The sequence below is a fragment of the Telmatherina bonti genome, assembly GCF_933228915.1.
Source record: "Telmatherina bonti genome assembly, chromosome: 7".
Classification (NCBI taxonomy): Eukaryota; Metazoa; Chordata; class Actinopteri; order Atheriniformes; family Telmatherinidae; genus Telmatherina; species Telmatherina bonti.
Window position 1 is genome coordinate 16,470,045 of NC_136625.1, and position 19,339 is coordinate 16,489,383.

A 19,339-nucleotide genomic window follows, 5' to 3' on the forward strand; every position below is an offset into this window, starting at 1 on the left:
CCGAAGGCCTAATCAGGCTTTGGTGTTTTTTGACATGTTATTTAAACCATAAATTGACCTTATGTCATGGTCTTTTTTTCAGCCCTAATGCAAGGAGGCAAATATTCAATTAGCACTTTTCCTAAACTTGCCAGAGTTGCTCAACATTTTTGCCGCCTCAAGTATTTTCCTTTTAAAACTCATGTCTGAGCGGGAACTTGGTTAGACTAGTTGACTGCAGGCTCTCTGGTGAGTCACGATATAGATATCTGCTTTGGTTTCTGTCAAATGTCAAAACTGCTAAAATTGTTAATCCTCCACGCAGGAGCCCTGCAAATTGAGAACAGCGAGGAGTCTGACCAGGGGAAATATGAATGCGTCGCCATGAACAGCGCTGGAACTCGCTACTCCGCTCCTGCCAATCTCTACGTCAGAGGTAAAGCCAAATGTCTGTCTCGGTTGTGCAGGTAATCAATCCCAGAAGTCATTTCTGTTGTCTCAAGCACTCGCTAAGCTATAAGCTAATGTGCAGCCTTTTAATATGTCTCTTTTAAAATGCACCCTGCACCTGTGGCGTGGTATGATTCAAGCTCTTCTTTAAGGATACGTGGGAGTGTGTCTGTGTGTGCAGACTGTGCGATTAAACTTGTTGCACATCGTGAGACAAAAAAACACCATTTTAATGATTTTTAATTCCTACTGATGAATAGAGTGATTCACTGTGCTGCTCTGCTCACTTCGAACAAAAAAAGCCGGGCAGAATAAGTGAAAGAATTTATCGACTATACTGGCAGAGGCTTTAATTGTTGTGTAATTTCCTTTTAATTTGGGCTGTTATTCCACTATTTCTGTCTGATTCTCTGTTTCTGTCTTCACCACTATCCCTGCTCTCCCTTCTCTTCCATTCCAATGAGCTGAACTAACATCAACCTCCTGTTTGGCTGTGAACTCAAACCAGGTGCAGCCCTTGAGAAAACAGCTGCATTGAAACCGTTTCCTCCACTGGTACTTACGCCAGGACTCCTTTCTGTTTTTTATATATTGACTATATCGAAAGGGTCCATTATACCTCCTCCCCCACCCCAGCAAAACACAGAGATTCTAAAGACGAGGAGAGGTTTGGAGTTTCCAGGGTTTTGTTTTTTTGCGGTTCAGTCTCTGGAAGCAGACTAATGCAGGGTTAGGGCAGGATTGTGCACTTTGTGAAGAAAGCCACTATAGGAGAGAGAGAAGTCCAGGTCAGTTCCTACACATAACACCACCATGTCTGATGCACATGAAACACAACAGCTGTCGCAGTTGTTTGTGTGGGTGGATGAAGGCGGGAGTGAAAGTGTCACGGTAAGAAAAGGACACGCCAGGCTGTCATTTCATAAATCTGTTAAAAGTAGAGTGTCACAAAGGGTATTTTATGTATGAGTAAGGCTATTGTGTCTTTTTCCCGTTCATCAAAAAGAAATACGTCAATGAGCCTGAGCTATTTTCCAGCATAAAGACAAAGAAAGGACAGCAAGGTTTAGCAGATGTAAAATGAAGTATAGTTTGCTCAACATTATATTTTTGTTTCGGATTAATTCATAACTTTTTCCCTATAGGCAGAAAAAACAACAAACATTTTCACTGCAACTCACAAAACTCCCTTCTGAAACCGGCTCGGGGATTATAGTCAAAGCTCATCTAAAGATTAAACACTGTGTGTTCCAGAAAGTTTAGATCTTAAATCTTATAGCGGGGGAGGAGAGGACGGGGGTGGGGGTTGTTAGCCAAACAGCAAAGGCGACGAAAGGATGTAAGTCTCTTCCATTAATCAGGACGTGTCTGTCACAGGTGCAGACACTGGCTTCCCCCCCCCCCCCCCCACAAAGGTAATTACAGTAGTTGTGTGGCGTGGCGCCAGCCAGAGCCTGGAGGCCCTGCTGCAGTCTGTAACACCACCCAGGTAGCTGTCAGCCCACTGGCCCTAATACCAACTTTTTTCCACCAGCTTCGCCACACCGGTGGAGAGATAGAAATCAAACCAACCGTAACCTTTTAAAAGTGTACTTGACTGGAATGGAGAACAAAGGCTCCAGCCATGTTTTCTTTCTCTTTGTTACCATTGCAAAGGCGAGGAGACGAGACCCCGAGCTGAGCTATCTCTTCACCGCTAGATTGGGTTTAAAGCTTGAGCAGCTCGAGACAAGTGGCCTCTGACATGCCTGTGTGCTTTTCTTCTTTTTCTTTCAGCTTACTCATAACAAGTTATTTCATATAAGATGCAAAAATATCGGTAGATTTCTTTGAGTACAATGATAAAAACTACATTTAATTAGGATTGCACTGTGATGTAGGAAATCTCACAGTACAATACAACCAAAAGAAGGCATTACCGAAACATAGTTAATCTTAGCAATCCCTCTTTTAGTGTCGGTGTAAATTATAAGAATGTATTACTTAATTAAATTCAGCACTTCTAAAAACGACTTCCTCCCTGGGTAGAGCAGTAATTGGTAGTCTTGAAAACCCCAATAAATTTGGAGCTATTTGAAGATGACATATGAAAGGAGCACCATGAGAGAAGCAGGGGAATTCTTCAACCACACTCACCTGTCAGCCTTCAATGTACTTGTTATTTATTGGTTGGTGTTTTTGAATCTACAAAGGTGTGTTTTTTTTCCTTCTCCTCTTTTTTCCCCCGTTTCCCACGCGCTGTTGCCACTTCATCTAATTCCCGTTTGCAGGTACACAAACATGCTGCCAGCACTACCATCACCACCCTTGTCTTGACATTTTAGAGCCACCAGAGAGTGATGTCCTAATATTTCTGTGTGGGTGGGAGTGGGGGGGTTGTGGACTGTAGGGAGGAGGAGGTGGAGGAGGGGATGCTCATGGATTGTTTTCCCTTTCCACCATCTGGGTATCTAATAACTGTATGTCCTTCCACTTGTCATCCATTAAGACTGCGGCCGTGTTTGTAGGTGTGGAACTCTGGGTCGCTCTCGGCGACCCTCCTCTAAAGGAGGACTCCATCAACGTGGGCAGAAGCACAAGCGTGCTGTGATTGTGCATGAGCGCTCATTTGTCAAGTGCTTATCCCCACAACGGAGGAGGATGTCAGCTTCTGTCTGCTGGCACTCTTTCATATATCCATGTGACATGTCAATATGTCACTGAGGATAAAGTGCTGCAGCTGGCCTTTTTTTTTTTTTTTCATATGTATCAAAATATCTTCATGCTGTTTTATGTGTGTATGTCTGTGCATCAAGGAGGGAAACTTGCAAAGTGATCATTCCAGGTCAGGTCTTTGAAGAGGACGACTTAGGACCGAGTCAGGCAGCGTTTTTCATTTTTAGAAACTCATAAATAAAACATTACTATACGACAAATCCAGATAGCCTGTTTAAACAAAAGCAGATCATCGTAGCAAAATTAAATATATTAGTCTATACTTGGAATATTGAACTTGGGTTAAAAAAAAAAAAAAAGCTTTTTTTTTTTATGTCTAAAACTTTATTAAAAGTTAGTTTCTCTCCTTGTTGCATCAAGTTGCCTCTCTGTACCATGACACTAACCTCCACTGTGTCTGCAAAAACATCTGTCTGTTTCACTGTCTTCCTCTTCACTTTCTGTCTTTTCATCCCATTGCTCACCTCCATCAAATCACTTCACCCGCAAACAGATCAGCGCGAAGGTTGGTCATTTTCACTTTCCTTCCCTTAGCTTCCATTTTTTTTTTTTTTAAATTTTTAATTTTAGGTGGGGTCTACCACCGCCTCCACCTCGTCTGGTGAAGACACTGACATCCAACCCCTAGAGACAAATATATTAATAATAGCTCTCCCTAATTCTTCGCAGTGTAATTGTGTGTTCTTGTCTACTTGTTTGCATGGATTCCTAAATAGTTCTTGCATGCCCTTTCAGGCCACTCCCCCAAACGCTGTTCCGATTAGTCTTGCCTAAACATATAAAGAGCCCCAAAGTACTTAGCTTAAGTCATTATTAGATCTCTGTTGTGTTACATTGCTGTGTATGTTTACTCACCCCACCCTTATTGTTCCTGTTAACTGCATCCACCAAAAAACCTATAGATGCTTTCACCCTCAGACTTTCTGTTCGCCTCTGTAGGCCCATCAGAGGTGTGTGATGGATTACTTGCGTATTCAGGTGGCAACCGGATTTGTCAGGTGTTTAAGCAGCAACGCCTCTGCTCTCCCACTGAGGAACATGGGTATCAGAGCCGACGGAGCTGTTCTCAGGAGATTACGCCTGGTTTACCACCATGGGCAGCCTCCAACCAGAGGCTCGAGGATGCAATAGGCACATGTTGGCCTAATGAGATGACAAAACATCCACCAGTGTCTGAGCGATGTTGCTTAAGGCTCTGCAGGGTTAAAAAAAAAAAAAGGTATCTGGCTATTTTTTTTTTTAAACCTGCTGTTAATTAAGAAAAAGCAGATGACACACTTAATTCTTAAGTATTACAAATAATCATTAACAAGTTAATGAAAGAGATTTTATGACTTTTGGTCCCAGATCTACCTAAGTGTCAGACTGAACTCTGCTTTACAGTTAATAAATTTCAACAGTCACTTTGTTCAGAGCAGAAGTAGCCATTTGGAAAGAATCACTTTGGGTGAACCATTTGCACAACTCTGCCATGCAAAGAGCTGACCTGTAGAATATTTAAGATTGAGCTGGCAGAATTTTGACAGGGAGATGATCGGCCATCATGGTAGCCCTGTGCTGCTGCCAGGAAGCCCTGGAGTCTGCTGATTCTGTGCCAGTTTTTGCCAGATATTGATTGACTGAACAGGTTCTGCTATCCTTGGGCACTTTGTCAAGGCAGTTAAATTTATAGGTATCCAGCAAGCAGGCGGGCAGAGTGGAGACAGGGCTTATTTTGTGGTTTTGATAGAGTCCCGGAGCCCATCTCTCCAAGCCGCTCTCGACAGGAGAGAGGCTCCGGGGGAATCGATAACAATTACCTGCCCTCTAGTCATTTTGTTCCACAGCACCTCTCCAAACTTAACCGCACGCCATGAATTATTCACAACATTAAGTGTTCAATATACACAGCCCCCATTGACAGACTGCTCTTAGCACTGTTAAGTCTATGGAATCATGAAAGAATAACAGCTACTTTGAGCCTAAAGGTTTATATTAGGGCTCTTTCTGTCTGGCTTGTCTTTGTCATACACATATGTTGTGGAAAAATAACTCCAATTGAAAAATGTTCGACTTGTATTAGAAGACACAGGTGGCCACAAACACGAGGGCAAAATGTCTCTTAAAGCCCACAGGGGAGGTGCGGTGTTCAGTCGTCATATGGACGTCAGATGTTCGGTAAATTACGTGAGAGAACTGGTCAAAGTTCTTCCTGTATCCCCTCTCCAGCGAGTGTACTCAGGCTTCCTATCCCATCCCATACCTGTCCCCAGCTCCCATGCATGCTCTACTTGAAAATGACACCCCCGTCCTGTTGCCAGGCTGCTAACACTTCTCAGCTTGTCTAGTTTTTAGATGTAAAAATCACCTATAGTATTAGGAATCTCAGAACTTGAATAGTTGCATATTTAATGTATGTTTTTTTCCCCTGCATGAAAGCCCTGTGGTGTAACAGTGTCGGAAACCCATTTCAAAACTATTATCATTAATGCTGGACAATCATCTTTACTCTGCCCAAATGCTTGCCTGACCTCTTTCCTGCTCCTTGTATTATCTCAGAAAATGTGTAAAAGAAACTCACAAGGCCAAATTTTAAAAAAACATGGGATGTTTTTTCCGAAGCTCAGACTTGGAATATTAATTATTTTTGACACTGAGCCAAGTAGATTCAGCCCACACGAGTGTGTTGATTAAAACGGCAGAAAGTCTACATGCAGCACCTCAATTATTATGTGAAAATTCAGATGAATATGAACCTGGTCCCCCTTATTATAGCGCAGTCCAGAGAACCAGCCTTTTCCTGACTGGAATCTCAAAAGGTGCTTTTGTGTTTTTCCATTTCACCACATAATGAGGGGAATAACAAGCATGGCTGTAACGACGTTCCGGTTCAAATTAGATCGGGGTAAGGGAGGGTGAAGGGGTGGGGGTGAAGGGACGGGGTGGAGGGAGACTCATATTTGAAAATCCATTTTCATGTAGATTGGTGCGTAAGAGCAATTACAGTCAAGGGCTTTCTCTCCCCCCCCCGATTTATTTATTTATTTTTCAGAGAGAGTGCATTAGGGGGAAAAAGGCAGCAGGAATTCTACAGAGACGGTTTCTTGCTGTGGTGTCTTGAAGATATACAAACAGCTGCAATAGAAGAGAGATAATGGGTCCCTCAGTGGGGAGCTAAATGTTTGGTTTGGCTTTGGGTAAAGACGTCAGAGTTACACTATCTTAAGCATACTTTGGCAACATCTCATAAATTTAACATGTGTGACACTGATGGATGCTCACGCATTGATGTCAGGTTCCCTTTTACCATGTCAAAAGGATAACTTTGTTGACAAAAAGTTTCTAGAAATGTGCAAATATGGAAAGCACTTACTCTGCATTTTAATATCGGCAGAAAACAAATCACATGTAAATGTTGGCTGCCTGTTTATTCCAGACTGGCTTTTCAAGATGGCATGGAGCCTCTGAATTGCTGTTTGCCTTGTCCCAGGCGATGTCAACGGGCCCTTCTTGTCTCCATGGGAACCCCTTTTTAATGTCAGCCTATCTGCATATCAGAACTGCACAAAGACTGAGAGAGACAGAGAAGGAGAAAAGGCAGACCGAGCAGAAGGAACCAGAAAGAGAGAGAGCGGGAGGAGGAATCAAACAATGGCATCTCCACAGGGTCCCTCGGTGATGCAGCTCTCACCACCAGTTGACACTTTGACAAAGGAGGTCCACACATAGTCTCCAGCAAAAACTGGACTATATTTGGTTGTATTTCTTTTTGTAGGCAAGGAGATAAGACACCCCCGCAAAGATTTCTTGACAATTTCCAAAACCATTTGGACAAAAGGGATCAGCTCTTCATATAGTTTTATTAGCTTAGACACATTTTATCCCTGCACTTCATCGCGGAGAAAGGAAATTTAAAAAAAAAAAAAAGCATCATACTGATGTCATATATCCTACCTGCTTACTCCTTTTATTTTCCTTTACTTGATCCTATCAGTACGAAGAGTCCCACCAAGATTTTCCATTCCGCCCACCAACCAAGAAGTGATGCCAGGCGGTAGCGTCAACCTGACCTGCGTAGCAGTGGGCTCGCCAATGCCCTATGTGAAGTGGATGATGGGTGGGAAAGATCTCACCCAGGAAGAAGAAATGCCAATGGGACGCAACGTGCTGGAAGTTACCAACATCCGCGAATCAGCCAACTACACCTGCATAGGCATGTCCTCTCTTGGTGTAGTTGAAGCGACAGCGCAGGTTACTGTCAAAGGTAAGTGCCGTTCTTCTCAAGTGTTCGGACTTGTTTTTCCATCTGCTGCCCATATGAGTCCTTGGATTCGCTTATAAACTATTAAATATTTAACAGCTGAATTATCCCCCCTTAAATGGCCCCTTGAAATGTCTTTGTAACCGAGCATTTAGTGATACCTAGAAATATAAATAAATGATTATCATGGTTTGTGGTATTGCTGTCAATGCAGTGATGCTGGGGCTTGTATATTTCTGTCTGCCTGTATCTATATCCAACTGTGCACCCGACTTTTGAGTCTATGTCGTCTACCTATCACAGTCTCTTGTATCAGTATTTGTCTCTATTGATTTCACTTTCCACTCAGCTGATCGATACACAAAATGTCACAGTCATTAGAGGGACCACAGCAACACAGACCTCCTTCCCTTAGGAGGCTTTAATGCAGACCTTCTTGTTTGCTTTGCGTTTGTTACAACACAAAACCACCTTTTGCAATTTTGTCTTATTGTCAGTAACAGGCAGACAGGTTATTAAACAGACCTTTGGGTCGTCAGTCTTTGCTTTCTGTTCATTTTGGGATAACTGCAGCTGACAGTTTCATTAGGATAAGCTCATGAAACAGTCATATTTTTTCCTAGTTTCCTAGTTAGAGTTTCAAAATGTAAAATTACTTGATGTGTCACATCATTCCTATGTTCTGTCTACATGTTAAGAATTGTCGTGCAGAAGTGTCAAATGTCCAATTTTTCCTCAAATTACCTGAAAAGTTAAGCTCAAATAAGCAAAGCTAATTTGTTCTTCTTTTCTTCCTCAGCCTTACCAAAGCCACCTACCTCAGTAATGGTGACTGAGACCACAGCCACCAGCGTGACTCTCACATGGGACTCTGGGAACCCTGACCAGGTTTCCTACTATATGATTCAATACAGAGCCAAGTCCTCAGACAACAGCTACCAGGAAGTGGAGCGCGTGGCTACCACACGTTACAGCATCGGTGGACTCAGTCCATACTCAGAGTATGAGTTCCGTGTCATGGCTGTCAACAACATCGGCCGCGGGCCTCCCAGCGACCCTGTGGAGACACGTACCGGTGAACAAGCCCCCTCATCGCCGCCACTGCAAGTTCAAGCGCGCATGCTGAGTGCCAGCACGATGCTGGTCCAGTGGGCACCACCAGACGAGCCCAATGGGCAAATCAGGGGTTACAGGGTCTACTACAGCTCCGACATGACAGCTCCACTTAGTGCCTGGCAGAAACACAACACAGACGATAGCAGCCTGACAACCATCTCAGGGCTGATTCCTGATATCACCTACAGCCTCAGGGTGCTGGGCTTTACCTCTGTGGGTGACGGGCCACCCTCTGACATCCTACAAGTCAAAACACAGCAGGGAGGTGAGCTGCTCAGTTTCTGCACGTGGCTCTAAGGGGTTGTTCATGTGTGTAAAAATCAGGAATGCATAGCTTGTTGGAGGAATTTCTATCTGACTACCGTGTTGTAATGTGTTGAACACACGACTAATCCTCCTTTGTTCCTTCTATTCTTCAACTTGTGCCATCTCACTTGCGTCATTCCAGTGCCTGCCCAGCCATCTAGCTTCGAGGCTGAAGCTGAGCTGGACACACGCATCGTGCTAAGTTGGTTGTGGCCAGTGCAAGACCCCATCACCAAATACGAGCTGCAGTACTGGGAGGCTGGCTCAGATAACAAGGTTAGAATACCAACAAGAAATTATAACTATTTCATGACCAGGGAGTCTCTCCTACACAGCTTGGCAGCATCTGTCTGGGTGCTGCTCAGTTTGCCTCATCTTTGACAGCAAAACTACAGACGAATGAATCTTCTTCTTTATGATGCAATATCTCAGAGTGAGAAGTGTCAGCTGAGGCCGTGTTATTGTTGTAATGCAGTCGTGTTCCCAGCTGATGAGAAGAGTTTACTGTAGACACACGCAGCACAGTTGTTTGTTTCTGTTGAGGCCATTCATTTGGGTCTGTTGAACCACAGCGCCGGTTGAGGGCAAATTGTTTTTGGAACAAACTGCTCTCACATTTGGCTCCATGCTCTTCTTTGCTGCATGTACGACTGGGAGGATTTTAGTGGAAGATTAAATAACGTTGTCACAACAGAACAGTTGTTGCAAGCCATTTTTATTCAATTTCTTCTTTCCAATTCTAAACCCTCCAGATACATGTGACGTTCAACCCAGCAGGCTCCTACGCTGTGGATGGGTTAAAGCCTGACACCTTATACCATTTCTCCCTGGCTGCCCGTTCTGAAATGGGTTTAGGTGTCTACACCCAGCCCATCGAGGCCCGGACCGCTCAGTCCAGTAAGTACATCGTTTTTCTCCCCGGTGCTGTCTGTCTCTCGTCTGCTTTATCTGCTTCTTATCCACTAACCAGTGATTTCAAAAAGTTCCCCCCCTGCAGCCGGCTGAAGCAGGTTTAGGTCGTTCTGTTCAGTGAGTGAGGCAAAAGATGAGTTTTGTAGAGCTTAGATCAGAGAGTGCAAGCAACATGAATGTCAAGTCCATTTCAGCACAACATAAAGTGCTGACAGTACAGGCATCCTGGTCAGCTTCTCGTTCCCACCACTTCCCCCTGTCACCAACACTAACCCTCCTGTCCGTCTATCTGAGGGCAGGCTCCGTGTCAAAGGTACGTTTAATGTGCCATGTTCCCCCGTCTGTGTGTTGTGTTTTTTTGTTTCGCCTCATATCATTATGTGCTTTTTCAGTGCCAGCACTCAAAATGTCACGTCAGTCTCTTATCCCCCCCCCCCCCCCCCCCCCCCCCCTTTTTTTTTTTTTTTTTTTTTGCCACGGTGGCACAATGCTTGTACCACACACTCCAGGGAGTACGATACTTGAACAAAAACAGCAAGTTCAGTTTTTACTGTAATTGTACCGGTGCAATGAATGAAAATCTACCAAGATCAGTCAAATCCTACTAATTGATGCTATTAAGTTGACTAGAAATAAATCTTGTTACTCCGCTGTAGATCAGTAGAACAGTAGAAACACTACATTCATAGTTGCACAGAAGTGTTGCAGAGACTGGTACCCTCACAAAGGATTGTTAGCCAAGTGCAGGGTCCGGTTTGCAGAGACCACACAAACCCGACAGCAGACATGTTTAATTTTGGAATGTGATCGAAATGGGATGATTAATTCAAATGAATCATAGAATTAGCGCTAATTAGTGGCATCTGATTTGTGTTCATTCGCACCAGTGCACACATACTGACTCTAACATCCACTAGTTTCTGCTGTATTCTGCCTGTCAAGTTGCACTAGTGGGATTCAGTGGATAAAACAGGGCAGAGCACAGTGGTGGTCATTGTATTTTATGTAATTGTAATAGCCTAGCCTGTCAGTTTCTGTTTATTTAATAAGAGGATCACATGGCTCTTAACAAAGGAAGTGAGCATCTACATATTTAAATACAAAATGTCTCATTGGGACTGATAGCATGAGTGAAATAGCACCTCTCACAAGTGCTGAACACTTTTAATTGAGAGCATTAGTAGTTATGAGTCAATGTCCTTGTGCATCCTAGCAGCTGGAGACACTAAATGTGTTAAAAAGTATTAAGATTTTGTGTATTAGTAGGATGTGCATAGGCAAAAACCTTGGGATGGTTCTGAGGTAAACAAACAGAGGGTGAACGTGACATTTACTTGTGCTGAATTCAAATGTTTGGTATGTTTGAGAGAGTAAGAGCAATGAACAGAACTTGTATGTATTTATATTTTCCTGCTGTGAATAGACTCCACAACTCTGCAAAGGGCTTGACAAGGCTGCGTGATGCCTGACCTAAAACTGAAAGGGAAAACATGCACTCTATGAGACAATTGTTAAGCTTGCTGAAAATCTTGAAGTGAAAGTGCAGTTTATTTTTACTTTTTTTTTTTTTTTTTTTTTTTTTTTTACTTGCCAAAATTGTGAATGGGTGGCAAATCTTACACACATACAACAGAACATGAGGTAAAGTTGAAGATAAAAATTAATCCAGCCACTTCTTTTTTGAAACCTGATCAGAGTGCAGCTCCTAATTTTAGCTATTTGCCAGTATTGATGTAATATCTTGTTTTTCACTTGACTTTAATATTAAGATAATACCACTCTTTATTTACTCCTCCCGAACTGGAATTAGGGATGCGCCTATACCGATATCGGTATTGGTGCATCCCTATCGGCTTGTGCGTACTCGTACTTGGTATTAATAAAAGTGTCCTGATACCACAACCGATACCCAATACCACACGAGTCAAGCCAGTGCAGATGTGTTTGATAACATGCTTCGGATGTGCTTTAAAAGAAATAAATGCCTTGAATGTTAAGATGTCACATTTTTTTTTGTTAAACTAAAAGCGAGGTCTTTGTTTCAAAATCGCACAGTATAGTTGTATTTAGGTAAAATGTGCCAAATCAAACTAAAAACTTATTGAAATTGTTAGATCTGTAATGTTATTATATTTGTATTGGTGAGGCAACTTCAGAAAGGATGGATAACCTAATGAAATCCTACACGATTATAACAGCAAAATTACGCATAGTCACAATAAAATTCACATAAATAGATTTGGTATCGGCAAATATCGGTATTTGCAGATATTCAGATTTCAGATAGCGTTATTGAATTGGAACTCCTAAAAAGTGGATCGGTGCATCCCTAGCTGGAAAATGACCCAGCTACAGCAGCATGTGGATAGCAAACAGCTGTCACATAAAAACCATCACATAAAAAAGCAAGATATTTGATAAATAAATAAAAATAAACATGACTAATACAAAGAATAATTGATCATTTAAACCAACAGAGTTCAGGTATGCTAGTTTTAAGAACGCTCATGTTGCTAGCTTGAATGCAGCATTGTGTCTCTTTCCTGGATGGTAAATAAAGCCTACCTTCACTGTAAATTTTCTAAAGGTCTGTAAAATTCAGCATTTACCTCGACATTCAGAGGTTCACTCAGGAGTATGACAAAATATAGAAACTTTTCTGTGACCCTTTTCGCCTTGGTGCTAGTGTGCTGAAGTTAGTGGGCCTGTGTAAAGCATCAGCGAGTTTTCTCTTTGGTTGTTAATAATGCAGCATAACTTCCTCCCCTATTTGGCTCACACAAAACAAGTTCGCTCTGTTTCTACACTTAAAAGTCCAAAATAAGGACACAGTGCACTTTTTCTACTCACTGTTTTGCAAACAGACTGTCTTTCCCTGGCAGTAATATCACAGTGAAGAATGCAAGTCATAAAAAATGAAACAGAAAAGGCCTTTTCTAATCAGTGACAACATCAGACTACAGGGTCTTGTTCTATATGTAAATCCTGACATCGATTCAATATTTAATCCATTAATATTGTCTGTATTAGAATCCAGATATTGTATTGGATCTTTCCCAACAGTAGCTGAAGGTGAGATTGCAGCTTTTGGAGTTGTGTTTTTTAAAGCAATACCGACTTGATATGATGGCAAACTAACATTTATTATTCACATTCCTAGAGTCACCTTTGCCCTGCAGAGACGAGTGTTGACAGATACAGACTTGTGGGCTCTCCACACAATTTCACTCCTTCTACATTTATTTCCTATGGAACTTGCGTGGTCAGGCAAAAAATCTCAACCCAATGACTGACAATATTCGTGCATGTGAAATTTTGTGCCCATTCACATAGACATGCACACAGTGGTGAAATAAAAAGGTTGAAAAAGTTAAACATTGCTGTTGCATAGCACTACAACTAATCAGCAATGGTTTCATTGACTTGCCAATTCGCCCCTGAATTTATCTGGGTCAACGTTGAGGTCTCCTATCAAGTGATGATATTCACCGTCCTGTTTCCGTGTTTGTATATTAGGATGAAGCCATGCTTGTACACTAGAATCAACAGCAAGATTTTTGTCAAATTGAGCAAAATCTTCCAACTCATCCTCCTTGATGCTTTGTCTGTCAGGAACTTCTTTGAAAATGTCAAAATTCCTTCCAACATCTTAAGCAATAAAATTTCTTGGAGACAAGCAATTTAAGTGTGCGGTGCGCAGTTTGTCACGTCTCATGTGTTGGGTTTCCCCCTAGCTGAGATGAATTTTGCCCGTCGCTGTCGTTTGTCATTCCATAAGCCACCACTAGGGGGAGCCGACATGCGATAAACTAAATTCAGTTGTGCCACTTTAATGATCAGGGTTTAAATACATTAAAATACATTAAGTACATTAAAACATCCCTCTGATAAGCACACTGTCGCCAAGTCTTTTATACAGAAGCTGATAAATATCAAATATTGTTGTTCCGTATCGCTTTTTCAGTCATTTTGATCACTCGCGTGATTTTACACTGAAAGTCACATTCACTTATTCATGCACACAGTCATACTAAACTTCTTAACAGTTGTCTATGAAGGCCTTTGTTTTGTTATCACACACATTCACTCACTGAAAAGCACATTAGAGGTAATGTGGATTTATTCTAGACATTTGAATTATGTTTAACAGATAAAAAGCTCATTTGATATCTTCATCTAATTCTTTTGTTCTCTTAAAACCTATAAATAGATGTGACTTTGCAATTATCTATCATAATTCCACACTGCATATAAAGATCATTAACTATAAATTGATCATAATCCCACATTTTTGTTTCCTTGAATATTTCATGGAAGCTAACAATTTTGTGTGAACTTGCAGATTTTTCATTAGGAACTTAATACCAGAATTTATTCTGCACATCATCAAAACCTTTTTTATTCTGTCTCGCACCTCTTTTTTCTCCAATATATGAGGTGTTGTGGAGTCTTTGTAGTTTCTCTTTGTAGCCCAAGAGAGTCTGTCCACTCTCTTGGGCATCAGGCACCACCTCGCATCTCTTTTTCTCAAACCCTACGCAGAGTAAATGTGGAATTTCGTTTCTGACATTTATTATGTTCATATCTGAACTCACTGTTCATTGCTCTGCTCATTAAAATAAAACATTTCGTGTGCATGCTTTAGAAGAACACCTTGTTTCTAGTTTCCTTTCTTCGGCTCATTTCATTCTCTTATAAATATGTTTTTTTTGTGGAGTCAAACACATTTCAGAATTTGTTAGGTGCATGGGATTTGTGAATTCTCTGGTTGATATTTTCAGTTTTTCTTTTGTTTACCATATTAAAATAGTTTTTCTTTTTACCTCTAGACTTGAGAATTGAGATACATTTAGACTGCAACTGCAGTAAATAATTACATAGTATCTATTTCTATTTCTGTAATCATTGTGTTGTCACGGATATTCGGCTCCATAGACATGCTATTTATGCACTTTACAGCATACTTCCAAATTATGGAGTCATTATAACATAATATGTAGAAATTAAATTAAAGAATAATTGTAAGGGAGCAGTTTTAACACCAAAACTGTATAGCTGGTTAAGTTGTAGTTAATCTGTGGGTGAATTACAGAGTGGCATGTTGTGTGTATTAAATCTAAACATTTAAGATTTACTTTCCATCTGTTGATGGAAATGCCGGTTTTTATGGGAAAGGCTTCAAACCAGATGTTGATGAGGGGGGGGGGGGGTCGTGCTGGAATATTCTTAGGCATTATTGATCATAAAATTAAGGCTGTGTATGAAACTGCCCCATCTCAGCTGCAGCCAAGCACCATAACGAAGCCCAGAGCTTCTGGATCAGTGTGTTAACACCAGTCAACACTGTGAAGCACTTGTTCACAAGCTCACACGTCTGCGGCCAGTTTACTGCTCCCTCTGCTTACAGCAAGAGGCAGCACAGAGGCCAGTTTGGGACAAATTATATCTTCATAAAAACGCTGCCTTGTAAAAATTTGGCACATCTTATATTCTGTCTGCCTCACCCTGCAGTTTCACGGCCCTATGCATAAAAGTAGTGACAAACACAGCTTGAGCGGTGGTCCGGTAATGTTGCTTTGCATTCATTCTCTCAGTCTGGAGGTAAAAATCCTTTGTCATATGGAAGCTTTTTTTTTTTTCTTTCCCCCCAAATTTCAAATTCATATTCAATCTTGCACTTTTGTATGAGCTTCTGGCAGGCTGAGAAGGCCCATAATAATCATAATAATTGAATTTTGAACTTGGTTTTACAATAATACAAGTATATTATCATAAAAATGGACCACAGTGCAAAAAGCTTCCTTATTTTTTTTCCACGTTTTTATTTGCATTTTTTTTTTCGTTCGTTTGTTTGTTTGCTTGATCCGTGCCCTTCCTTCGTGTGGTTTTGCTTCCCTCCTCCTCCTCCCCCTCCCCTCCTGCAGCCCCATCCGCACCCCCTCAGGAAGTACATGTGATCAGCCTCAGCTCCACCAGCCTCAAGGTGAGTTGGGTGGCACCGCCGGCCGATAGCCGCCACGGTGCCATTGTGCGCTACACGGTCAGCTACCAGGCCCTAACTGGAGAGGACACGGGGCGACATGATGAGGGTGACATCGGGGCGGACGCTACCAGCTATGTGCTGGAAGGACTGGAGAAGTGGACAGAGTATCAGGTGTGGGTGAGGGCCCACACTGATGTAGGCCCAGGCCCCGAGAGTTCCCCAGTGAGGATGAGAACCAGAGAGGATGGTAGGTCCACGCCTCCCTTGAAGCAGAATCCTCTCCGACTCATTCAGCGTCTGTCGCTTGCAGCAGCCTGTCTCTACCTTCCTTCACCCTTTTCCCACTTCTACAGCTCAATTTTCCTTGTCTTACTGACAAATTATAAGAAAATGAGGTGGCAGTAAATGGCTGATTGGGATCACTGTCGAACTCTTTTGTTCCTCCTTCCATTTTGTCCTTTGTAGTTCTAATACTTTACATCTATGGCAGGTTAAGGCTTCAGATCTGTGTCACTTCCCTGTGCTTCCACTGTGCGAAGGCTTTCATCTCTTTTTTTTTTTTTTTTTTTTTTTTTTCCTGGTGTAAGGAACAGAACTGGAGCAGATCTCCCCTCTCCTTTCGCTCTTTCCTCTTCTTTCACACATTCCTCGTTTTGTTTGCAGTGTGATGGAGGGTGGCTTCTCCTAAGAGAGAGTCGTCTATAATTAATGTGTTTGAAGTTTGCTGCAACACAGCTAATTTCATACTGGAATTAAGGGCATTACAGACATGACTAGACTGCATGCTGTAGTGTACAGGGTGTTCTGGGGACACAGTAGTTTTACAACATTTAAAATAGAGTGGAGATTATTTGATTCATGGCCCGCTCTGGTATCAGCTGCCTTTATTAAGTTATTTTAAATTGTTTTTGGCTCCTCATCAGTGAACTGTTGAAGATCACCCTCTCAGCATATTTAGACTCTTTACTCTCTCTCTCCACTTAATTATTGCTGTCTCTCTCTTCATTTACTCATTTTTTTTCTCCCTATTCTTCCTGCTCTCCTTGTCTGGTTTCCAGTGCCGGGAGCACCCCCTAGGAAGCTGGAGGTTGAGGCCATAAATTCCACAGCCATCCGAGTCACATGGAAGCCTCCCCTGCAAGTGAAGCAGCACGGCCAAATCAGAGGCTACCAAGTCATCTACTCCCGGCTTGAAAACGGCGAACCACGAGGCCAACCAAACATCATGGACATTGCTTTGCCAGAGGCTCAGGTACAAGCTGACGTCTCACTCTTGTCCAGTCTTCCTTCGTCTCTTCTTTACTGCGGCTATTCCCTCCAGTTTCGTCCTCAGCTATCCCCATATTCTCTTCCATTGTCTTGATTTCACACTGCATTTCATTTTAGCCAGAATTTTTTATTTTATTTGTAGACTGCAGTATCTGCCCCCCCCCCCCCCCCCTTTTTTTTTTTTTTTTTAATCTTTTGCCACATGTGACATTTGACTCTAAATTGGTACCCTGCTCCCACAGCTTTGGATTAGCTGTCAGAACAAAATCCACTTAAATTCTACAGTAATAGCTATTAGATATTTTCTGTGTGCTGCATCAGGATGTGGCTTAGTGGAATCAATGCACCTCTCTTCGCGGTTTTAGCAGTAATACATATGCACTGCCTTGTTACCATGTTTCTGAATCCCATCGCCACCCTTTCCACATTAATGCAGGCTGCACCGAATTGCCCAAAGCTGTGCACCACCGTAAGATGGATGAGATCGTAATCCTTAAGAGGGACTCAAAGATTCATGAATTTTCACTAAACCTAGAAAAACCCAACTCTCACTTTTTCGTGTCTTTTTTTTTTTTTGAAAGAAGAGAAACCAGCTTAAAACCCTCCCTCTGATTGTTTGCTGAGAGCATTGGAAGCAAACACTTCTTCACTCTCACCCTCGGTGGCCTTTAACAAAAGCATGTAATTTGAGCAGGAAAGTGTTCAATGGCCACATGAATATATAAAAAAATTTTTTTTTTAAAAATAACCTTGCATGTGTCTCTGACCTGTGTTTGCTAATAAACAGTAGCAGCATGGTCAGCCCGTTATTACCAGGAGCGACATAAAGCTTGGAATAAATCAAACATTTTTAACAAATACCGAAGGTTTAACCTCTAAAACATGCTCATGTTTCCAGATTCTTCAGAGGCGGATAAACAAAGCTCAACTTTAAGCGGAATGCTTAGTTTCCAGGCAATGACCTTTGCGGTGCCCCTAAATGGACCAATGAACTAATTTACTGGAGAAAACACCAGCAGTCCATAAGAGGAATGGTTTGAAATGGTCCATTCTTACTAATCATAAGCTGGAGTGATAAAACTCCATTCCAGTTGGATTTAAGGGACACGTAGGACTACAAATGCAGTTTTGCAATGTAACATTAAGTTCGACCAGCGATAGCTCAGAGTAAATGTGACTGAAAGCTCTCGGTGGTACGATTCAGCCCGGGCTTGTCTGCACACCTGGTCAAAGAGTGAGCCCTCGGCTCCTAAACAGCTCAGCCTTTGTTTTACAGCAGGGCTTTCTGGCAGCTGCTGCTGACAGTTCATTGTTATCTGACTGCGTCGGCGAGTCCTTGACAGCCAGGACAGCACCGTTTGGTCTGGAAAAGGAGAAAAACATGGTGGCTGCTTGTCTTCCTGGAAGTGTTTTTTTTTTTTTTTCTTCGTGTCGACATGTTCATCATGATTTTGTTTTGCGTTGTGAAATCTGAACTGAACATGACCCTACTTGTTATGCAAACAATACTCCCTGCCATGTCTCATTTGTGGCATGTTCACACAATAAACACACAGAGACACTGCAATTTGGCGCTCACAACAGCTCCCATGTTCCAGTTTTGTGTCCAGGACACCTTTCAAACAGGCTGTCCTCTCCTTGGCAGACCCCAGATTTTGTTTTTCTTTCCCTCAGTGCTTTTCCTCCCCTTCCCCTCCACCTCCCTTCCGTTCCCGCAGTGGCCTGCTTTTTACACTTATCCTGCATTAAGGTTGGTTGAGTAATTACCAGGAGCTTGCGTGCAGGTCGGTTACCCTTGGTTGAGTCATCTCAACAGACTGTTTTCTGTGAAACACCGGTGAGTAGCCAACCTGCAAGGACTTGCCTGGACGTCATTAAAGACCACACAGTCAGCCAGCAGTCCCTTATCCCTGTTCGCCCAACTGGTTCTAGAACAATCCCTCCTTTTTTTTTTCCCACACATCTTCTTTTTTTCCCACACATCTTCCCGTTCACGTACCCTGACAACAAGTGGAAAAAAAACAACAAAGATAACATGAGCCGACATGCTTATTGCGCAGATCGACTTCGTAGGAGGCGTCCCAGCTGCTCAGCAAGAGTTCATGACTCAGGTTGGAGTCATGCAAATTCATCACGCACCTGTAATTGATGAGTAAAAGGTAGAAGCAATTTTCCACTCTTGTTACACATTACAGTGCTTCCCATAAATTTTCCTTAGTTATTGTGAAATGGCCTCCATGCCAGCCCTTTCACCTGAATTCGATGCAGTGTAAACGTGTCAGGGGGAGAGGGTGGGGGGGAGTGAAATCCAAATTTTCCAGGTCTTGCTCAGTAAACCAAAACCTCAACTTAGACTTCAATAACAATTC

General features: G+C 42.3%; 1 protein-coding gene across 5 annotated transcripts in view; it reads left to right on the forward strand.

The window, feature by feature from the left end:
* Positions 1 to 19,339, forward strand: part of ptprfb (protein tyrosine phosphatase receptor type Fb) — a 181,668-nt gene that overhangs the window by 103,030 nt on the left and 59,299 nt on the right. For 3 of the 5 annotated variants that reach the window (XM_079244008.1, XM_079244010.1, XM_079244009.1), the window contains exons 6-12: positions 305 to 415; positions 7,118 to 7,387; positions 8,184 to 8,765; positions 8,949 to 9,082; positions 9,559 to 9,703; positions 15,643 to 15,948; positions 16,760 to 16,953. In XM_079244008.1, the coding sequence (XP_079100134.1) occupies positions 305 to 415; positions 7,118 to 7,387; positions 8,184 to 8,765; positions 8,949 to 9,082; positions 9,559 to 9,703; positions 15,643 to 15,948; positions 16,760 to 16,953 (1,742 nt within the window). The remainder of the gene's footprint in view (positions 1 to 304; positions 416 to 7,117; positions 7,388 to 8,183; positions 8,766 to 8,948; positions 9,083 to 9,558; positions 9,704 to 15,642; positions 15,949 to 16,759; positions 16,954 to 19,339) is intronic. The other 2 variants (XM_079244011.1, XM_079244012.1) reach the window with 1 other exon arrangement.